The sequence below is a fragment of the Vulpes vulpes genome, chromosome 1, assembly GCF_048418805.1.
Source record: "Vulpes vulpes isolate BD-2025 chromosome 1, VulVul3, whole genome shotgun sequence".
NCBI lineage: Eukaryota > Metazoa > Chordata > Mammalia > Carnivora > Canidae > Vulpes > Vulpes vulpes.
Window position 1 is genome coordinate 147271474 of NC_132780.1, and position 23009 is coordinate 147294482.

Sequence of the window (23009 nt, forward strand, 5' to 3'; positions counted from 1 at the left end):
TTTTCTTTAGAAGTTTTCACAAGACTATTGTTATAACTAACCAATAAGATATTTGAAAGCTTGTTCCTTTGACAGATGTTTACTGAGTACCTCTTATGAATCAGTTGATATGCTAAGTGTAGGGTGTGGAATGGGAAACAAAACTATTGCTTTGAAAAACAAAGTGTTGGTGTTTAAACAAAATCATCTTTAAACTAGGAAACTACCACATTATAAGGCACTTATTTATGTCATGAGATTGTATTATATGTAGTGCTATAGAGTACATTCCTTTCAGAATAGTTTGGGAAGCCTATAATATATTAATTTTGTCCCTCAGCTCTAGAGTTTACTATAAGTTGATATTATATGACAGTTTATTTAATGGAATATCCAGATTTAAAAACATTCCCAAATTTTCTTTTTTTTTTTTTTTAAGACTTTGATTTTTAAGTAATCTCTACATCCAGTATTGCAGCAAGAGTCACATGCTTTATGGACTGAGTCAGTCAGGCACCTCTCAAGTTTGCTTTCTAATAGGTGCTTCTTGGAATAATCCCACAGACAGATTTGAATATGCTTCTTTCACATACATATAAATAAAATTGAAATCATAGATATGTGACTAGAAGTTAACACATATGAATAAAATTGAAATCATAGATATGTGACTAGAAGTTAACACATATGAATTGTTGCTTTTATTGAATAACATTGGGTATTGTGATACTAAGCTAAATTGTTTTTAGGGCAATATTGTTACAGTGGCAGTTGGTAAGAATCACCTGGTGTTAACAATATAGAAGTATCCTTTAGTGCAAATTAGTGTACATTTTCCCTAAATACAATAAAGGAAGGAAAAATCCTTAATGACTTACAAATGGTTGAAAACTAGCTGCATTTATTTCTATTTAAAAATATATTTAGATCTTCTTCTTGTTAAATAGTGTGGGAATCCAGAAATTCAGTAAAAACAAGCGATCCAGAAAACATTTTCCCATTAACTTTCCACTTCTAGGCTGCATCAGTGATGGACATTTAAACTTTTCCTAAAATTTTCCCATAGTTGTTCACTATTTGCTTTTGAGTGTGAAAAATGAGTGCCCTGACATCAGGGAGCAAGTCCTTTTTTATGCTCTTCTCATATTCTGTAATTTTACTTCTGTTGGTTTGAGACAGTTATTCAGTATGAGTCACCCACTGCTGATGTCATTATTGAAAAAATGAATGCTTCTTAGGGGTTTCTACTTTTTTTGGAAGCAGGGTAAGCCCTGCTTCACTTATAGATTCTAAAGCCTTGCAATTAAAATACTCCTGTGCAAGCAATAACCCTTAGCCCCAAACATCCATCCTACTTCTAAAATATTCTTGAAATGACATGATATAAAATGGTCATACATGCTAAAGTTATTGTATTGCTTCAGTTGTGTAAAAAAGAGTGGAGGGGACTGGTTTATCAAGTTGCACAGCATATTAAAATTTAAAAATGGCTTACGCCTGTCTTGCAAACAAAGAACTAGGGCATCCTACCTCATCTCACAAAGATATGAGTTGACACAGCAATATTTGCCATATGGAGATAGAAGGACAAATGTTCTCTGCCCTTCCCAGATCATTCTCCCACCAGGTCACCACACTTGCTTGTAGTTCACATGGGCATCTTGTCCCACCACAGACACCAAGAAATTCATTGATTGTTATCTTCATGAATCAGTCAGATCCCCTAGAATATTGTTCACATGTTTTTAAAAACTTTTTTTAAAAAAGGTTTACTTATTTGAGTTACAGGATGTGCACATGTGAACACACATGTGCATGAGGGAGGGGCAGAGGGAAAGAATCTTCAAGCAGACTCCCCACTGAGTGTGGAGCCCATCGTGGGGCTCGATCTCACAACCCATGAGACCAAGAGTCTGATACTTAACTGACTGAACCACCCAGGCACCCTTTCATGTGCTTTCTTGATCCTAAAACTTCTATTTTTCTTAAACTTGTTGACTCTAAGATACCTGCTGTACAGGATTTAACTACAGATTTGTCATCCTTACTGAATATCATGTGTGTTGTAATTCACGGATTCATTCATTCATTCATTCTTGGGCCCCCACACAAAAAGCTTTTGTGTCATAATACACATTTTCAAACTACATATCAGAGTGTCTTCACTTGCCACTTCTTTTGATGTAGCATTGCTATACATCCAGTAACAATGTTACATTGCAAGCAAGAGAAAGCAGTAAACAGAACTAAGGGAAGGAAGGATCTGGCTGTCAGTGTAAATGTAAATAGCAGCTGTTCCATTCAAACTGTTTTAAAAACTACCGCCCGGTGAGAGCTTTGCATATAATGGGCCAGAATCAGGTTTTAGCATAAAATTTAAGAGACATGCTGCCACCCTCCTGTTTGCACTGCTTCACTTGTCCCACTCCTGCATAAGCAGTGGAGGATAAATATATATAATAGTCTATGAAAATGTTATCCAAATATCCCTTTCTGTGACAATATTGCAATATGCAGATATATCAATATACACAACTCCACATGCTGTACAAAGATGACACTGTGAATGGATTATTGTGTTAGTGGCAAGATACTTGTAAGTCCTAAGATCACATGAGCTTATCCTCTATCACATGCTGTGGCCACTGTTTCCGACTTTATATCTCAAGTTTGAAATGTCTTGAATTATCTCCCTTCTGTCATTTTTCTAGCAAAAGTGATCATATAGATGGCATTACAATGTCTTAAAATCTTTGTGTCATTTTTCTGCGATATATGCATGGATTTTCTTTCCTAATAAGTTAGGGGGATAAACTGCTGGTAATAAGCACTTTAAAAATATTTCTTCTACATTGCAGCTTTATCTAAAACTGTGGCCCTTCAATAACTATCACTACCCAAACTAATATAGAGACCCTCTCCATGTAGTTATGTCAACTTCCTATTTAGAAGGGATGACAAACAATCTGCTTCCTACCACGTGAATATGAAAGTCTTAACTAAAAACCTGCCACTGCTTTGAAACGGGGGTGGTGGGAGGTGGAAATCATGATTGGTAATTCACAAAACATTATCTAATTCCCCATGATGACCACCTTCTTCCCCTTTAAACTTTTGGAAAACATTTTATCTGTAACACTCATTTGATACTTATAGTACAATAGCTTTTGTTATATATAATATCAACATAATGTCAGTAAACATGAACTGATGGTAGTGTTCATATAGGAGGCAATATAAATTATAAAATGCTACTGAGGTGTTTTTCCTATTATTATGGGTATGATCATCATTGTCCTGGAAACACAGAGGGCCCTTTTATATCCTTTATCACTCCTACATAGCACAGCACCTTGAGCAAAAGAGGTGCTCAGTATATGTGCAGTGAAAGCTTGCTTTTTTTTTTTTTTTTTAAGTTTTGATACTCAGGTGAAATTTGGGTTGAGCTTTAAAATCACTGTTGTTTTCGAGTTTGAAATACATTGCCAAACCTTACTTTGCCGGTAGACCATTTTTACCTTTTTTCTTACAAATTTACTCAGGTTTAAGATTTTTGTGAAAGACCAAAAGTTATTTATGATATTATTGTCCTTAAAAAGCGTTCTGTTTTTAATAATGTACATAAGAAGCATTGTGCAGTGTGCTGAAAGGTACTGAAGCCTGCCAGAAAGCCAGACAATGCTGGTACTATAATCACACAATATAGTGTCCTTGGCAATATAATGGTACAAAATTGATAAAATTCATTTATCTCCCCTTTCCGAAGTGTTCCAGGTTCTTTGAAAAGTTACTTGGACCCTTTGTCAGTATTTTGATAGATCTCATGGGAAAGATATCTGAATATTTCAGATGCACTAAGATTGAACAACAACAGAATGGCAAGCTCGTGGAGCTTTCTCCCTAAGACATTAATGTGTAGGATCTGAGAAGCCAAACTGGTATAATGGTCAGAGACTCTAGGGAAGTCAAAACTCCTAGAACCTTCCTGTTTTCCCCATCAGCCTTTCACAAACCTCCGCTTGCTAAGTAGCTTCCCTGTTTCTGTTTCTCCTCTTCCTACGCCATACCCCACCCCAAAAGTCCTTTCCCTGGGATTATTTAGAATAAATAGGAAAAATAATCCATCTGACCACAAGGAGGAATGAGGCTTGAGGAAAACATAAAGTGTTACTCTTACTGAGTTTAGACATTTGTGAAAAACTGACTTTTATTGTCTGCCAACAGGGGAAGCTTTACACTTGGCTCGGGATTTTGGCTACACTTGTGAAACAGAGTTTCCAGCCAAAGCTGTAGGAGAACATCTTGCCAGACAACATATGGAACAGAAAGAACAGACAGCAAGAAAAAAGATGATCCTAGCGACCAAGTAAGCAGAATGGGAAGTCTCTATATGCCTTCTCTCAGTTTTTCCTTTTTTTTTTTTTTTTTTTTTTTTGAGTGAGGGAAACAGTCTAGAAGGTACCAGTTCTGTAAAGCAGGGGTTCTCACACTTCAGCAGTTAGATGTATTACACATGGACATCCCACCACCCCCAGCCTTGCACCCATAGCAAGATTTACAAACTGCCTTTGTTTAGTGATGGTTCTATCTTTGACATTGATAATGGTTTTTGGAAAACTCTCCAGAATATGCAGGAATTCTTAAGAGAAAAGTATGTTTAGGAAATGTAGATTCCAGGCAAATGTGTCATTAGCTGCTATGTGATTTGGTCTAAACCACTCAGTGCACCTTAATACATGAGGGTGAAGATCTCAAATGAATACACTATGAATATTTGGAGAATATGACAAAGAGGACCCAGATGTGTGAGGCATAACATGGAGACCTCTGTGCCCAAGGATTGCCATCAGTGCCCCCATTTTTTCTGATGTATAATTAAACAAATGATCCCTATCCTGCCCCACCTGCAGTGGTGATACTGTTGAAAAGAAAAGGTATCATATATGAGAAATCTTCTGAAAAGTGTAAACAGTCCAAAGTCCAACAAAAATGTGAATTAAAATAATGACAGAGATGACATAGTAATGGGGAAGCTTGGGTAAGTTGAGTCCATGTTTCCTCAAACTTGGAAGTTCTTTGATAGGGAATGGAAGAACTACTATTTATTGTGTGAAAACCCACAAAACAGTAAATATGGCTGTAAGTCATGGTCAAAGTTTTAGAGAAAAATCTTTCAGGCTGTAACTAATTCATACTCTCTTCTCTTTATTAAAAAAAGCTACGCTACATAATGGACTATTAATAATCTTACCTAATTTCTGAACTATACGTTCAGATTTTAGAACTCATAGTCCCAGGTGGGTTAACTTATCATTTCTAAATTAGTTTCTTATTTGGAGAAAACTTTTAGACAGAATAAAGTAGATAGTGTTAAAGTCATTGTTTCTTAGAAACTGATAGAAAATGACTTCACATGTTGGTTAAAATTTAAATGGGCTCAATGCATAAAAAATGCAGTATTTCTTCTACCAACTTTTAATGTCACATCCGGTTTTTTTTTGTTTGTTTGCTTGATTTTACAAGTTTAAGAGTTTAAATGGAATACCTGCCACCCAAGAGGCTTGCCCAAGGTATTAAATACTTTATTTGGGATCTGTGCTACTTGTGGCTGGCACTGTTTGGGTTTACTACTTGTGTATTTCTCTTCTGAGAGTAACTTAGATGATTCATCTTGCCCAAAAGAGAAGGAAAACAAAAGGTGGTGGCAAAAAGAGACAAAGAGTAAAACAAGGAAATAAAGGGAGAAGGAACAGAAGACAAAGAAAAATGAAGACTAAGAGCTAGAGAAAAAAATTAGAAGGCAGGTATAAAATGTGGACTTAAGATTATGGTATAGGTCTTATTCTGTGCAAGTTCCTGCAAATGTGCTAGTAGAAAGAGCTGAAACTGGATGTTTTGTGTGGCTTATCTCCTGGGGGAATCTTAACTTCTGTTTTGCTTCAACTCATGCCCTCTTCCAAGGGAAGACCCAGAGAGGTTTTCATTAGTAATATTTCAGTTTCTCCAGGAAGAACCGAAAGTACAGATAGCCAGTCTGAATCCTTAATATAATCTTGGAAGAAATAAAAAGACATATTATACAGATCCAGAGAAAGATACAATGCAAGAAGTTAGGTAGTATCCTCCAGCTGTTCCCAAAACATAGTTTCCTTCTAGCTGGCAGGAGTATATAGATTTTGCCAATATGTGTACCCACATGACACCTGAATGACACTGTTATCCCCAGATACAAATTATCCAAGAGAAAACACCTTTATGTTTTCTATCTCAAAATTAGTTGGTCACAGTTTCATTGTGCATATTCTAAAACTTTCACTCCCTAACCCAGAGAAATCCTTCTTCTTGTCACCCTTTCCTGAGAAGGGTTCCATAGCTGCTTACCTCTACCCCACAGCAATGCCACCACTAACATTCGAACCTTCGGAACACAAATACCCATTTTCTTGAGAGTTCCCATAACTCTGTTTAAATGTCTGTGCATTCAAACTGATGTGGAAATTTGGTTTTCATAGAAGTCCAATGTTAGTGGAACTTGAGGGGATTAAGAGAAGTACTTCCATATTTGTCAAAGTTATGCTGAGATGTCTATTTTAGAGTAGTGGATTCAACTCAGGAGTAGTATTTTCCTTCTACCTAGGATCCAAATAATGTCTATTTTTAGATGATATTTGGGACTTCGGTTTCATAAAATATTACAAGAACATGTACTTTTCTTTGATCCCTCTGCCCATAGCTGGACATTTGCAAACCATTAAATAATCAAGAATTGAGTTCACTGATTCCAATTACCTTATTTTGTAGAAGGGTAAAGAGGTCAAAGCATCTAGAAATTAGAAGACAGCCTGTATAATTTTTTTAATATTTTTGGTTGCTTATATCCATCCCAGCTTCTTATTAAACAGTGTGAGACAAGAATGAAAGACTATGTAGTCATAGTAAGTATATACAAGACAAGTAGTCATCAATATAACTGGGGATGTGTAGGAATAGCATGCCTTTCCCGCAACATATGAACGGATCTAACGTGTTCTGAACAGTTTCTAATTTTCTAATAGCAAAGCATCAGATATTTTTAATTAAAATGCTCAACGTTGAAATTAGCTTACATGGATACTCATTACATTTCTAGTTAGCTCACCTTTGTTCACAAGACTGTGACAATTGCATCAAAAATACATATGAAATTCATAACCTTTGGATGAGAGATCCAATAACTGACTTCCATTATTGGATTGATTTACATGTTTCTTTTTTACCTCTATGAATAACAGATTCAGTTGTATTTAGTTATGTTGCCAATTGTATATGGGCATTGACTAAGGCCCATTGACTAAGGGTCTAGCCTCCTAATTCCTCCTACTTTCTTGTGTTTTGTTGATTAACCAAATATCTTGGTGTAATTAAACAATTACATGGGAGGGACAGAAACTGAATTAGACCATTTTTGAATTCTGAAAATGTACTAGACAAAACATTTGATTCATGGAAAACACATTTACACTTCTTCATTGAATTTAGAACTAAATATGCTTAATATTTGATCTGTATTAGGGTAAAGCATAATTGTTAACAAGTTTTAATTGTTATCATAACAATAATTGTCAAAAGGAGAAACACAAAACCTGAAATTCAGACATCAGCTTAAAAATTATGTCCTTAAGGACAATGACGTAAGTGATAAAGTTAGAATTTATGATTCACTGAAGATCATCTTGTGTTACATAATTCATAATGTGACATTTTGTTTTGAGAAATGAGTATTTCTTATTGTGGCTTTATAAATAAAATTTTAAATAAGGATGAAACTAGTCATAAAAATAATAACTCCGTAACTGTCATAATGAGATGATGATCATAATCGCCTAAGGGGAGTCTACAAAATTGTCATCTGTTTTTAAGTCGAGAAGCTGTCCTAAGTCAGTGAGTTAAGAGCAGCAGAATCAAATAGCAGAGGTTAAGAATTCTGGAACTTTTCCTGGTACAGCTTCCTGTGTGGTGTAGCTAAATTGCTTAGCATGAGTTAAATATTTCCACACTTTGCCTTTTCCTCATTTCTTCATCAGCTTTAAGTTTATTATAACCTGCTGTAATGTTTATGCAGTCAGGAAGTTTATTTACCAGCTTATAAATTAATTTATTCAATTATCCAAATCACTCCTCTGTCATACTACGAGAAGTAAGCAATGTTTGAACCTTTATTTGAATTTTTAAATATATTTTAATCTGATATATTAAAAGATTCATCTTTAAATAGCTCCGATATTTTTTCTGTAATAATAGATTATATTGGTGGTCTACCACATAGTAATTTATGTCACCAGTCTGAAAAATGATTAGCATGAGTCTGGATTTAAAATTTATTTAGAAATTTCCCAAAAAAGTAAAGATAACAGTATATCTAACTCTATTAAAAACATAAAGAACAACAGATAATGATGTCCTACCAAATGACATCATTAGATGCCACCAACTGGCATCAAATAATTAGTTCAAATTTCTATTCATCTATTGAAACATAGTCAATACACCTGAAAGTCAGTCAACTAAGCCTAACTCAGAACAGAAAAATTGACAAATTAAGATCAAATTTTCTCAATGAAAATATACACATGTAATTGTTAAAAAGCATGCATTTAGATGCTATATCTCAGAGACTCAACTAAAACATTAGCTAGAATATATAGAGAATCTTGTTTGATTTAGAGCAGGTCAGGGCTATCTCTTGCGGAGGTTTTTTTTGGGGGGGGGCGGGGGTTTGTTAGTTTTTTCTCTCCTAATGACCCACTTTTACTCCCAACTGTGTTCACAATGAAAAAGACAAATTCTATGAAATCACACAATATGAAAGTAACACTGGCGATAAACCTGAGGATTATTGCTCAAAAAAAAAAAAAAAAGAAAGAAAAATCACAAATGATCTTCAGAAGAAATTTTAGGTACCTAATAGTAAAATTCCACTGACTTTAATTCAGTGATAAATTATTTGTGCTTCAAGATATTTTGTCACTTTTTGGTAATTATTTGTTAATCACACAAATGCTTTGGAGAGTACTTAGTGGCTGGGTTCATGAAGTGACATTCGCTTGGAATAATTTGACTATTTTGTACTTGTCTTTGGCTACATTGATAATTACAGGCGGGGCTAATGATTAGATTTTTATGACTACTACCTATTGTAAATCCAGGCCAAAAAAAAACCTAATCACTATCACATTATCCCTTGAATATGGAGCAACCTCATGGTAGATGATGTATTCCTTTGAGCAATTCCTTACCTGTCCTTTACTTCATTCTTTAATTACTGTATTAATCTAGTGTTTCATTGTTGTTTTCAAACAAAAATTATTTTCTTCATAGGTTTTGATTCTTTAGAATTATATCATTTAGACTATATATCACAAAGGCTTTACTGCTTTTCAAAATATACAGTAATGTGGTAATTAAAACTGACCAGAAATCACAATTATTTAATATAAGAAAACCAGCAGAAAAATACTCTTCAGAGTACCTTCTGCAAGTAACCATATTATATGGTACATAACAATCACATTTTGTGAGGCTAAGGGGCTGAACTGTGATAAATGATTGTGTACTTTTTAAAAAAGATTTTATTTATCATGAGAAACACAGAGAAAGAGAGAGAGAGGCAGAGACACAGGCAGAGGGAGAAGCAGGCCCCGTGCAGGGAGCCTCATGTGGGACTCAATTCCGGGACTCCAGGATCATGCCCTGGGCTGAAGGCGGCACTGATTATGTACTTTAAATATTAAAATTCAGTTCACAAGAGTCTGAATTATAATGAAATGCTGGTAAGCAGGATTTTCCAAAGTCTACTTGAGTCATGCCTCTGAAAGAAGTCTGTAACTTGATTTAAACTTTTTATAAATGTGATATCCCCTCCAAAAATCATATTTTAATTTTTTAAAAAGCAATGATTAAGTGTGATCCTTTCATATAGATCTTTTCCTATGCTGAGGTTAATTTATGAATATTCACCTTAAAAATGATCATTGGTTTTGTCAGTGCTCATGGGATGTTAATCACTTCAAAAGTATTACAGCCATCCTATAGTGCTTGGGAGCAAAGATGCCATTCTGAACTTCATCTGTATTTTGTAGATGGAACTTTGGAGGTTGCCTTATGAAAGTTTATCTAGTCCTCTTTTATTTTATTTATCTACCCATCTAGTCCTCTTTTAAATGACAAAACAAAACTTTGGTAAGTTTTGTTTGGTAAATATCATGGGATGAAATTAAAGCCCTGTGTTAAGAGTTCAACTTCAATGATGAATCTTTCATTTTAGACAAATTTGTAAAGAATTCCAAGACCTGTTGAGCCAAGATAGATCACCACTGGGATCTTCCAGACCCACTCCAATTCTAGACCTTGACATCCAGAGACACTTAACACATTTCAGGTAAGACTGGTTTTCCAATTCCCTCAGACTCTCTTTTAAATTCTTAAACCATCTTTATCAACCCAGACATTTTTGTATTCCTATCACAGTTACGTTTAGCAATATCGCTTCTATATTCATATAGTGACTGACTAAATCTTTTGAAATTGCAAACACCTAAGATCAAATTATAAAAACAATGCAGGAAGCATTTTAGATCAGAAAATTTGGTATCTTTGTGCAATTTTCGGGAAATTATGACTTTGAAAGTGAACACTATTATTTCAAGTAATGGCACTTTTGAATCAGGATTCTGAAATCATTTAAATACTTCTTTATCTTGGTGAGGCACATTGTTGAATGAACAGATGACATGACACAAATTAATGGGATATTACACACTGATTTTACAGGGGTATGTTAATAATTTCTGCCCAACTGGAAACTGAAAATGGTTCTTAAATTAGACCACACAAGTATATTTTAAAGCTCCTAGAATGTGTTAGTGAAAGCATACTTAAAATTTTATTTTCTGAGATGCTTTGAAAAGTAATAGAATTTTTTTCTAGTTAATTTATGCCCTAGGTGTAACATTGAAAGGAACAAGATAATTACTCAAGTAATTTCCAGTTTTAAAGCTCTAAAATTCTAATGCCTTATATGATATTTCTCATCAGTGTAAAAAATATTTTATCCTCTTTTAATTATCATCATTTAGTTTAAAAAGCAATGTTAAGCAGGGGTCCCTGAGTGGCTCAGGTCTTGATCTCATCAGGGTTTTGAGTTCAAGCCCTGCATTGTGGTCCACACTGGCTATAGAGCCTACTTAAATTTAAATAAAGCGAACAAACATAAACAATGCTAAACAAAGACTATTTGTTTAGCATTACATTTTTTACAATGTACATGTAATGCACATTACATTTTTTAATGTTTTTAGTACCTCTCACTGATTACAATATACATGTAATGCACATTACATTTTTTAATGTTTTTAGTACCTCTCACTGATTACAATGCTGTTGAGGAGGATACTCCATTATATAAAATAATGGATATTTAAATGAGTTGGAATTTTATCTGCAACATCAGAGACTTTTAAATAGAGTATTTTATTTTGCATATGCCACAAGGCTCTTCAAGATGTAATAGATCCATCTTAGAAGACTAAACTTGGGGTTTAACTTCTAAAAATGTACCAGAGTACCAAAAATATATCTTTTCTCCTCCCACTCAATTGGGTTAGTGAAAGTGAACGGAATAAAACTGGGAAATTACAATGCCCAGAAGTTAAGAGGAAAAGGCTTTGGAGCCAGTAAAACCATCTTCAAATCCAGACCCTCATACATGTGAGCTGAGTTGTCTTGGGGTAACATGCATTCTTTCCAACCTTTGATTTTCCCTAGCTTTAAAAGGAATAAGAACTCTTCCATTATATGGTGGTAGTGAGCTAAAATGAGATAATGAGTATAAGTGTGCCAGGCTGGCTCAGTCAGTAGAGCATATGATCCCCCCTTTTTAAAAAAATTTATTCATGAGAGATAGAAAGAGAGAGAGGCAGAGACACAGGCAGAGGGAGAAGCAGGCTCCCTGCAAGAAGCCTGATGCAGGACTCAATCCCAGGACTCCAGGATCATGCCCCTAGCCGAAGGCAGACACTCAACCACTGAGCCACCCAGGCGTCCCAAGAGCATGTGACTCTTGATCTTGGGGTCTTGAGTTCAAGCCCCACATTGGGCATAGAGATTACATTAAATAAGGGCAGCCGGGGTGGCTCAGTGGTTTAGCGCCTACCTTCGGCCCAGGACGTGATCCTGGAGACCCGGGATCGAGTCCCACATCAAGCTCCCTGCATGGAGCCTGCTTCTCCCTCTGCCTGTGTCTCTGCCTCTCTTTCTCTGTTCTTCTCATGAATAAATAAATAAAATCTTTTAAAAAAAAGAGAGATTACGTTAAGTAAATAAATGAAAAATAAAATGAGATAATGAATATAAAGTAAGCCTTCAGTGAATGATTGTTAACTCCACCACCAATTCAGGTTTAGAAGGTATGGTTTGCTCCACTGTCATATCTGTACAAATATTTTTTGTATTTTTGTATACACACTAAAAATATAATTTTTATAGATGTCTAATTCAGGACTTAATAATTTGTATATAAATTCAAATCTTGATTTAAGGAAGTTTGTTAAATTACAAATATACTCCAAGGAAGAATTTACTGTAAAACATAGAGAATTCAGGTTTTATATCATAGCTACCAGGTTATTTCCAATTACAGGTGCCACAGCCTTCATCAGTGAGCTGTCCCTTTTTTCAGGATCAAAACAAAATACAGCATCAATGTGTAAACTGAATATTAGTGACAGTATGAAATAAATAGGCAAACTGTTTGTTTGCTCAGCATAGGCACAATCTGTTAATTTGTTGATGCTTTAGTTAGTTGCCAAATTAATGCCACAGAACTCCTTAGAGAAAACTTTCACTTCTAAACTTGCGCTTAATGTTTCCTTCCTGGGCTTTATTTGTTCTTATTTACCTCCCCACCATGCAGAATATGGTAGGTAATAAGCTAGTTTGGTGTTGCCCAGAGAAGAGCTAAATATATTGAAAATTACTCCCCCCATCCTCAATGAAAAAAAGTGATCATATTTTAGGTGTAAAACTCTCAAGATTATGTATCGCTGCAGGTCCTCAATCACAACAATTTGAAATACACAACTATACCTTAAAACAATTTAACACTACATGGTATATCTATGTTTAAAAGTATCACCTATATGATTTGGTATCATTATTTACATAGTAATATATATGTGCATAAATGTAATATATTATTGTTATAAATGTTATGTATTAAGTACTTTGACATCAGAAAGTTATGATTTCCTATTTGTTATGTCTTTTTAATATTTTCCAGATTTTTTTTTTACTTTGCTTTAACTATATTCCAGATTACTTATTTTGATGAGTCGTTCTAATTTCATAATAGAAGATAGTAAGATATTAGAAATCACTTAACTTAGGGCAGCCCAGGTGGCTCAGTGGTTTAGCGCCACCTTCACTCCAGGGTGTGATCCTGGAGACCCAGGATCGAGTCCCACATCAGGCTCCCTGCATGGAGCCTGCTTCTCCCTCTGCCTTTGTGCCTCTGTGCCTCTGTGCCTCTGTGTGTGTGTGTGTGTGTGTGTGTGTGTGTGTCTCATGAATAAATAAATAAAAATGTTTTAAAAAAAAGAAATCACTTAACTTAAATTCACTTTATAGCAAACTTCCTATTGTGATCTCCTATTATTGTGATAAAAAGCACTTAAATGTAAAATTTACCATCTTAACCATTTTTTTCTTAACCATTTTAAATGTACAGTTTAGCAGCATTAAGTAAATCTCCCAGACGTTTTCATTTTGCAAATCTGAAACTCTAAAATCTTTAAACAACTCCCCTTTTTTCCCTTCTCCCCCTCCCCCTAACCCATGGCAGCTACTATTCTACTTTCTGTCTTTATGATTTTGACTACTCTAGATGCCTCATAGAAGTGGAATCATACAGTATGTCTTTTTTGTGACTAGCTTGTTTCACTTAGTATAATGTTCTCAAAGTTCATCTGTGTTGTAGCATATGTCATAATTTCCTTCCTTTTAAAAACTGAATAATGTTTCATTGTATATATATGCCACATTTGCTTATCTATTCATTCATTAATGGGTATTTGGGTTACCTCTACCTCTTGGCTGTTGTGAATAGTACTGCTCTGAAAATGGGTATACAAATATCTCTTTGAGATCTTGCTTTCAATTCTCTTGGATATATACCCAGAAGTAGAATTACTATATTATAGAGTGATTCTTTTTAATTTTTTGAGAAATTGTCATAGACTTACAACATATGAAAGAGATTTTTATAATAGAGGATTAAGCAGAGTAGAGGTAATTTCCTGGGGTAACTAGGAAATGCTTTCATCCTTCTATCTTACAGTACTTGGCACATGGTATATAACCAGTAAATATGTTAATTGTTTTTCATAGTGGCTGCACCATTTCATTTACATTCCCACCAACAGTACACAGGGTTTTAATTCCCTCACATCTATGCTAACACTTTTTACTGCTTCTGTTTTTGTCTTTGATAGCAGCTATTCTAATGGGTATGAGGTGATATCTTATTGTGTTTTTTTTTAAGATTTTATTTATTTATCCATAGACACACAGAGAGAGGGGCAGAGACACAGGCAGAGGGAGAAGCAGGATCCACGCAGGGAGCCCGATGTGGGACTCATTCCCAGGTCCCCAGGATCACACCCGGGGCTGCAGGCGGCGCCAAACCGCTGCACCACCAGGGCTGCCCTCATTGCGGTTTTGATTTGTATTTCCCTAGTGATGAATGATGTGAAGCATATTTGCATAAACCTGTTGACTGCTTCTATGTAATTTTTGGAGAAAGTCTGTTCAAGTCCTTTACCCATTTTTAATCTGGTTATTTGCTTTTTTTGTGGTTGAGTTTTATTTTTATTTTGTTCAACTTGCTTTTTTTTAAACATTTTTGTTGTTCAGAAATTTTGGTGTTGTTCAACTTGCTTTTTTTTTTTTTTTGACTTTTGTTCCTATGCTTTTGGTGTCATATGCACAAAATCCTTGCCAAATCCAAAGCCATGAAGCTTTCCTCCTGTTTTCTTCTAAGAGTTTATAGTTGTAAGTTTTATGTTTAGGTCCTTGATGCATTTTGAATTGATTTTTTGTACATAAGATAAGGTAGTGTCCAACTTCATTTTTCTGCATGTCTTAAACTATGTCCTTTTAAACAAAAGATACATGGTTGACATTTCCAATTAAAACCCAAATTGAAAAAAAAAAAAACCCAAATTGAAGTCTCCTGATGTAGACCAAGTTTAAATGTATGTCTTTTTTTTTCTTTTACTGTGTATTTATTAAAAGAAGCCTCAATAGAATAGTTTAATAGAACAGTAAAGGTCAGCTTCCTGCCTGACCTTGAAAAAGACTTTATACTTTTTAAGTGTTGCCCTTAAACCTGGTTTCACAGCAAAATCTCTCTTGGAGCTTTTTTAAAAATCTCAAGGACAGGAGTACACTGTAAAAGATTTAATTTAATAGGTCAAGTCTAGCATTGGACTTGGGCATCTGTGTTATTTGCAGAACTCTTAAGTTGATCCTGATAGTTAGACAGCCTTAAGAACCACAGCCATAGTATGTTTCTAGACTATTAGCTTTTTTTTTTTAACTTTGGAAGAAAAACAATTCTAATTCATTTTTAAGGTGACACTGAGAATTATATAAAGTTCTGTCTTGTATACTAATGTGTTAAAAGGATTCTACATTTATTATTCAGCTAATAATCTGGGTAAAAACATGTCAGCATGGAATGTGCCTCTTTCATAATTTCCTACTGACAGCAGTACCTTTAATTTTGATAGAAGCATAAGCTCAAGAGAAAAATGAGTTAGAAAGGAAGCATAACACATTTGACTTTGAAAACAGTACATTGGCAGAGTCTGATTTTCTACTGTTTTTGCTGAGTTCTGGCTGGGAGAGAAGTAAGGAGAGAATGTGATTGAATAGACATAGAGAATGCTCTAATTAGTAACATCAACTTTTGCTATTATTTTACTTGGTCACAATATCCCTCCCAATGCAGACTACTTGAATTACACCTTACTGGGTGTGTGATTTGGTACCTTGAGGACTATGGGTTACTTTCAGCCCATTGAATATGCCCAGGTAAAGCTAGGGAATGATATGACCTCATAAAGCACAGATAATTACTTTCAGTTTTCTGTGGTAGTTGACATAGCAGTGTGCTCTGGAAAACTATAGCAGTGACCCTTCTCACAATCCATAACCTGGAAAGCTGCTTGTATCCATCAAAATGACAGGAGTCAGGTTTATTCATTATTTATAATTTACTGAGTACCATCAAAAGTGTAGAGGACACAGCAGACACTACAACACCTACTGGAAGGGGTACAGAATTGATTGAAATCTGCAGAAGACCCGCAGATACAATTCCCAGGAACAATGGTGGCAATTAGACCAAGGTGGCATGGGGCCTCGCAGACAGGATAGCCTCAGCTCAGTCAGAAACCCAGGTGCCTAATTTTCTGCAATATTAGGAATTCCCCTCTTTGCAATCTCAGGAAATCTTAGCAACTTTTCCCTTCTTGTTCTCTTACATCCCCATAATCACCTTGAATCTGAAATAAAGCAAAAGTATGTCTGACAACATAAATAAAAGAAGGGAGTTAGACTATCTTTAATGCTCAGGGGCAGGAAAAACACCCTATCAGAAAAATGAGGAAGTTTTCTTTCTCAGCATCCACCTTAGGATCCTGAAATGTTCTTGTTTCTTGCCTTTTATTGTGGTAATGTCAGTGGTGCAAAGATTGGGAATAAAAGATTGTCCCATACTTTAGGAACTTGCAATGTGGAGGAAAATTATTTACAAAAACTTAAGAAAGGGGATCCCTAGGTGGCTCAGTGGTTTGGCGCCTGCCTTTGGCCCAGGGCGCGATCCTGGAGTCCTGGGATGGAGTCCCGAGTCGGGCTCCTGGCACGGAGCCTGCTTCTCCCTCTGCCTCTCTCTCTCTCTCTCTCTCTGTCTACCGTGAATAAATAAATAAAATCTTTAAAAAAAAACTTAAGAAAATATGAGAGTTTGTAATAATATGAGAGTTGTAAAGAAAATATGAGAGTTTGTATTAAGCACAATACAGGTAATTACCTAGGATAATTAGGAAAGGCGTTTATCTATCCATAGTACCTAGCACATAGTATGTACCCAATAAATATATTAATGAATGGATTATGTTAATATCTCTGTGAGGTCTGGGATGTATTCTCCACTGGGTTTTTCCCAGGGCCATGATGTTTTAATTGAACCATGGGCTAGGGAAGTGAAATGATTGATATACTTAATTCTTCTGTTTCAGTCAAAAAGTGAATTGACATCAGCCTTTTTAGAAATAGACCCTCTTACTCCCCCCATAATTCCTGGAAATAAGTAATGTATAGGCACTTCTCAGATATCTGTACATTTGCTGGTGATTACATCTTCTTCATTGATTCTCAATGTTGGAAGGCCCCTTACATTTCCTACTTTCCTTCAACATTTGGATCTTCTTTCCAGCATCCTTGTCAGGTTGTCACCCATTCCAGGCTTAAAATTCTTCAATAATAGACTGCTCTTTTATTGCCTAGACATCTCTTCTATCTCCAACAACGCTATTTGAAATGCCTTCCTTCCACTGAGGCAACATCTATCTCCCTAATGTCCCACTCTTTGGGGGCCTTCCACAGTCAGTTTAATTCTGTTTCCCTCCCAATTTCTAAAGACAGTTCTGGTGTCTGAGTTTTCTCTTGCTGGGTGAGTCATCCCCCTTTTCTTTAGTGTTCCACATATGACATGAATTCCAGTCAACTCAACTACTACCTTCGGAGTGCTGTATGCTCAGCAACACACTCAGGAGCGCATGTGTGTCTCTACTTGAATGTGACATGTTTGGTTTTCTCCAAGGAGCCTAACATGTGTGTAGGTTTTATTTTTTGTTTTTATTTTTCTCATTTTGGGGGAATGGGAAAGTGGTAGGGAAGGTAATCATCAGTGGATAATTTTATTAATCCTGTGAAAGCATTCTTGAGTGTCAGAAGAGAAAGGAAGAAATGTCAATTAAATTTCTAATCTCAAAAGAAAACATCATGAAATAAATTATACAACAAGGCTTGGCATTTAAGAAATATTATAAGCTTCCTTCAGGATGTTATGCCAATTCAAGAGGACTTCTAGGACCATTTTGTTTAAGAATATTCAAAATAATGGGCCTGATTGTAAAGAAAAAAAATCCAATATTTCCCACTTCAGCTCCTTTATTAGGGTTGAAATTAAACTTTAAAATTTAAACTTCAAAAACTGAGTGCCATTCCCAGGTGCATAGAAAAACATACCTGTAAATGGTCAAGTTTTATTCACTAGTTAAATACAGAGTTTCTATTTACATAAGAGTAAAAATAGTCTCCCTTGAAGTAAAATTTTCACTAGTAAAAATTAGACTAAACATAAAACAGGCAACAGTTTTCACTCCCTTAGCAGATAAGTGGAACCATGATGAATTTCCTTTATGAATCTACATTAAATTTAGTTACGTTCATTTAACATTAAGCAAGATATTGGAGAATTAAATCAGTTGCCAATATTTATAGTACTTCACAAGTTGCATGGCACAAAACCAAATGCTGCAGGAGGTACATATATAAAAGCATTCCTTGAAGGTCACTTGGTGATATTTTAATGGATTTTTAGGTGCAGCACATAGGAGACTAGTAACTCAAACAACAGAAACCAGAGGCAACTGTTTCTAACAGGTTGCATAGCTGGCACCATAAAAACAACATGTGTGAATATGTGGGGCGTACATAGTTGGTAAAGAAATTTGGTAATTTTTTTTAAAGATTTTATTTATTTATTCATAAGAGACACACAGAGAGAGAAAGGCAGAGACACAGGCAGAGGGAGAAGCAGGCTCCATTCAGGGAGCCTGACGTGGGACTCGATCCCGGGTCTCCAGGATCATGCCCTGGGCTGAAGGCGGTGCTAAACCACTGGGCCACTGGGGCTGCCCGAAATTTGGTAATTTTTATTTAAATAATTTCTATCTTTGTTGAGTTATGGATTAGGGGATGGTCTGGGAGGTGGCACAGGATTGTGGGAAGCACTCAGGATGGGTTCCAGGGACTTGAACTCGGTTCTCCTCTTGTTACCAGCTTATAGTGTGGATTTAGAGGAGACATTTTACCAGTCTGAACTCTGCATGTTCTTCTATAAATTGATACAGTTAAGCTGGATGATGTCCAAGTCTTCTTCTAGACCAATGATATTTTACCCCATTCTCCATTTACTGCTCTATGTTAAATTATTATTTATGCCATGTTTCCATATGATCTCATTTTTTCTCTTTGTTTCAGAAATTAGTTCCTTAAAAAAAAAAAGTTGACAATTGAATAAAATTCATCTAAAAAAGCTCAAGAGCCCTAGGCTTAGCATTTCCATTCCCTTATTCTACATAGAAAATATATGATAGGGAGAAATGTAAGGAGATGGTTAATTTATTCCAAAAAGCTCTACTCCTATATGCAAAAATGGGGTGCAAATGTCAAAAATGTCTTTACCTTCAAAAACTTGACTTGAATGTGATGGACTTTGGTGTTTCTTAATGCATGTGCAATAATTATATCCTTAACCTCCTTTGCTAATGAGCTGAAGTAAAATGGATCACAAGGACTCAGTTCCCTTTGGAACCTTAGTAAGTGACTGAGAAGAATAGGAGGAATGTGACTTTAGGTTGGTAAATGGGCAACACATATCTCAATCTGGTAGACAGATTCAGGGCAGTCATAAATACAATTCTCCAAAGTGAGCTTTTGGGTTTTGTAGAACTCTAGTCCCATGAGATGCTCCTTGAAAGTGTCTCATGGTCAAGTGTTTGATGGTTTAGGAAACCCTACCTATTATAATCTGTTTGAAGTATGCCAGTTACACATCAGCATATCAAAAGCTCCCAGACCCCTTTTTGAATGGAAGAAATGCTCAGCCCCCTGTTTCCAAAATGTGATCATAAGAACTTTTTTTTTTTTTCCAGTTACTCTTAACATCCCATGAAACTAAAGTTCTACAGAAGTTCTGGGGGAAATGCTGAAGTTCTTAATTCTCTTTTTCCTGGGAAGGATAGCAGACATGGTAGTTAGGTGTTACTTCTTGGCCCTAAGGGAACATACCCAACTCCCTGGCTGCATTTAAATTGAATAGGTACTGTTTAACAAATACTGATGTTTTGGAGCATCCCAAACTAATTAAATCAGAATCTCTGGAGTGGGACCCACATGTGGTTTTTTTTTTTTTTTTAATAAGCTCCCCAGGTGACTTCTATATGTATCTGGGATTGAGAATCACCAGCTGAAGGAAGCACAGAACATTTGTGAGTGCTGTCAAGGCCTTGCTAATGAGTAGATTTCAATAATTTCTCACCACCAGAGAACTGTATACCTTAATTATGCACCTTAATTAAACTACATTTTAAAAGTACTTGGGGAAATGGGACAATATAATCTATGTGGAAAATAAGCATGATCAGACAGTTTTTCTTTTCCTCCACATCCACAGCCAGTTAGGCTACAAAGGATAGATACCATCAAGTTTTAGGAAGATAAGCCCCAGCTATTTTCCTCGGGGTGAGGTCTCTGTCCGTGGCCTATATTCAGGGTTTGTGCTGCTCCAGAGAGATGAAACACCTTACCCTCATAGCTCTGATAAGAAGTAAGGCTTTACAGAGAAGCCCCACAATCCTTTGCTGGTGTTCTCCAGGGGCCATCTCCCAGCCTCCTGCCCTCACCACTGTTCTCATGAGTGGAAGAAGGCATTTTTCTGGCTGCCACATAAAACCAGAGTGGGGAGTACAGCCTAAGCCTGAGGCTACATTTGGATTTAAGCCTGCAGTAGCTGAATAATCCAGGAGGGAAAGAGAAGGAGGCTTGTCTTGCCTTTAAATCTTGCTGCCTGCATACCTCCTAGAGGCCAAAAAACAGAACTAAGGTTGGTGGCAGTGGCATCTGTATGCAATGCGGGAAATCAAAGATCCATGATAGCAAACACCCATTGAAATGATGAAACATAACAAAATAATGAGAAATAACCCAAACTATTTCAACCTTTAGACACACCAAAAGAAGTAGAGGAAGAGATGTTTGCTTGTCAAACATTTTCCAGGTAGAAAGTTGAAATTTGACAAAATGAAATTTGCTCTTACTCTAATTACCTAAATGATAACAGTGGGCTATTTTCTACTGTCTTCTAGTTTGTAGTATAATAGTATCTAATTAAGTCCAGCTTTTTGTATCCCAAAAGAAAGCTATAAAAATCTATCCATCTTTGTCAGACATACCTGAGTACATCTGGATGTAATTAGATACTATTTTTTAAAAAAGTAAAAAATTAAAAATAAATAAATAAAATATATTGAAAAGGAAACAGCAGCCTCATTATTTATTTTTTACTTTTTTTTTTTTTTAAGTAGGTTCCATTGCCAATGTGGGGCATGAACTCACAACCCTGAGATCAAGAGTCCAGTGCTCTACCGGCTAGCCAGCCAGGTGCCCCACCTTTTCAATACATTTTATTTTATTTTATTTTTTTCAATACATTTTAGATCAGTATTTCCTTAGTATTTGAGAAGGATTACTGGATCCTAGGCCCAACTCTTGCCAAGATAGGAAGAATTCAGGGGAAGATTCCATAGGAATTTGCTTTAGGCTGTGTTTTAGAAAATAGTTTTAGTGTTTTAAATTAGTTTGAACAAATCAATTAAAAGTAATGATAAAGCATTTCTGAAGGACAGCTAGAGCAATACAGAAACAGTTTTGTAACATTTCAGTAGCATACAACAAAGCTAGTGAAGTATAAACCATATTTACTTAGATTAAGGAAAGTAAAATAGCTCTTGTTCCTTAGGTAGTTGTTTATTCAGAATTATCTATTAATTTATATTCCAAGTAAGCACTGAAGCTTTGGAGATTTTCACAATTAACATATGAGGCCTTAGCTACAAGCAGAAAATGCACTTAATGAGAGAGCACAAGGTATGAAGAGAAGTTTGTGAAATTTCTATTACATGGAAGTTTCCTGATCAATTCTCATCAACCATGGCAAGTAGTTTATAAATATAAACACTGAGTTAAAGATGGATTGTTCCTAACATATTATTATCAAAACCACACGGGAAAAGGAGAGAGGATTATAATTTATCCTCTTTCTCAAATAACAATTTCTTCTTTTCCATTTTCTATTATTACCTCTGTCATTTCCGTATCCATTTCTTCATTTTTAACCCTACTGTTAGAGAATGCAGTTTAAACTGTTGCAATATATATTGCCTTAAAAAGTTAAAGTCTGGGGTTCCCTGGGTGGCTTAGTGGTTTAGCACCTGCCTTCAGCCCAGGGTGTGATCCTGGAGTCCTGGAATCGAGTCCCACATCAGGCTCCCTGCATGGAGCCTGCTTCTCTCCCTGCCTATGTCTCTGTCTCTGTCTCTCTCTCTTTCTCTTTCTCTGTCTCTCATGAATAAATAAATTAAATATTTTTTTTAAAAAAAATTAAAGTCTTGGGTTCCTAGTTGGCTCTATCAGTTGAGTGTATGCCCTCAGCTCAGGTCATGATCCCAGAGTCCTGGGATCCGGCCCTTCATGGGGATCTCTGCTCAGTGGAGAGCCTGCTTCTCCCTCTTCCTCTCCCTCCCCCTGCTACTGTACACACTCTCTCACTTGCTCTATCACTCAATCTCAAGTAAATTAATGAAACCTTAAAAAAAAGTTAAAGGGTATAATTAGTAGAACTTATCCAGGTCAAGCCCATTGTTCAAGGAGAGATAAGAATGCCACTTTATGCTTTCATTTTAATTAATTAAATTAATTAAACATATAGAGAGTTCTCCACTGTTAATAAAAAGGTTGTTTTAATTTGGGTCTGTTTTTGATAGATCAGAATGTTATGAAAATAGGGTCTAGATGGCACTTGCTAAAGAGATCCCAGCTTCTGCATTTCTTCCATGTATCTTAGTAGTATTTATTACACAAGCCTT

General features: G+C 35.7%; 1 protein-coding gene across 1 annotated transcript in view; it reads left to right on the forward strand.

Moving 5' to 3' along the window:
- The window catches only part of TFAP2D (transcription factor AP-2 delta), a 56851-nt gene that overhangs the window by 25527 nt on the left and 8315 nt on the right, over positions 1–23009 (forward strand). The window contains exons 6-7 of the mRNA XM_025991224.2: positions 4204–4345; positions 10283–10396. Of these exons, the coding sequence (XP_025847009.1) occupies positions 4204–4345; positions 10283–10396 (256 nt within the window). The remainder of the gene's footprint in view (positions 1–4203; positions 4346–10282; positions 10397–23009) is intronic.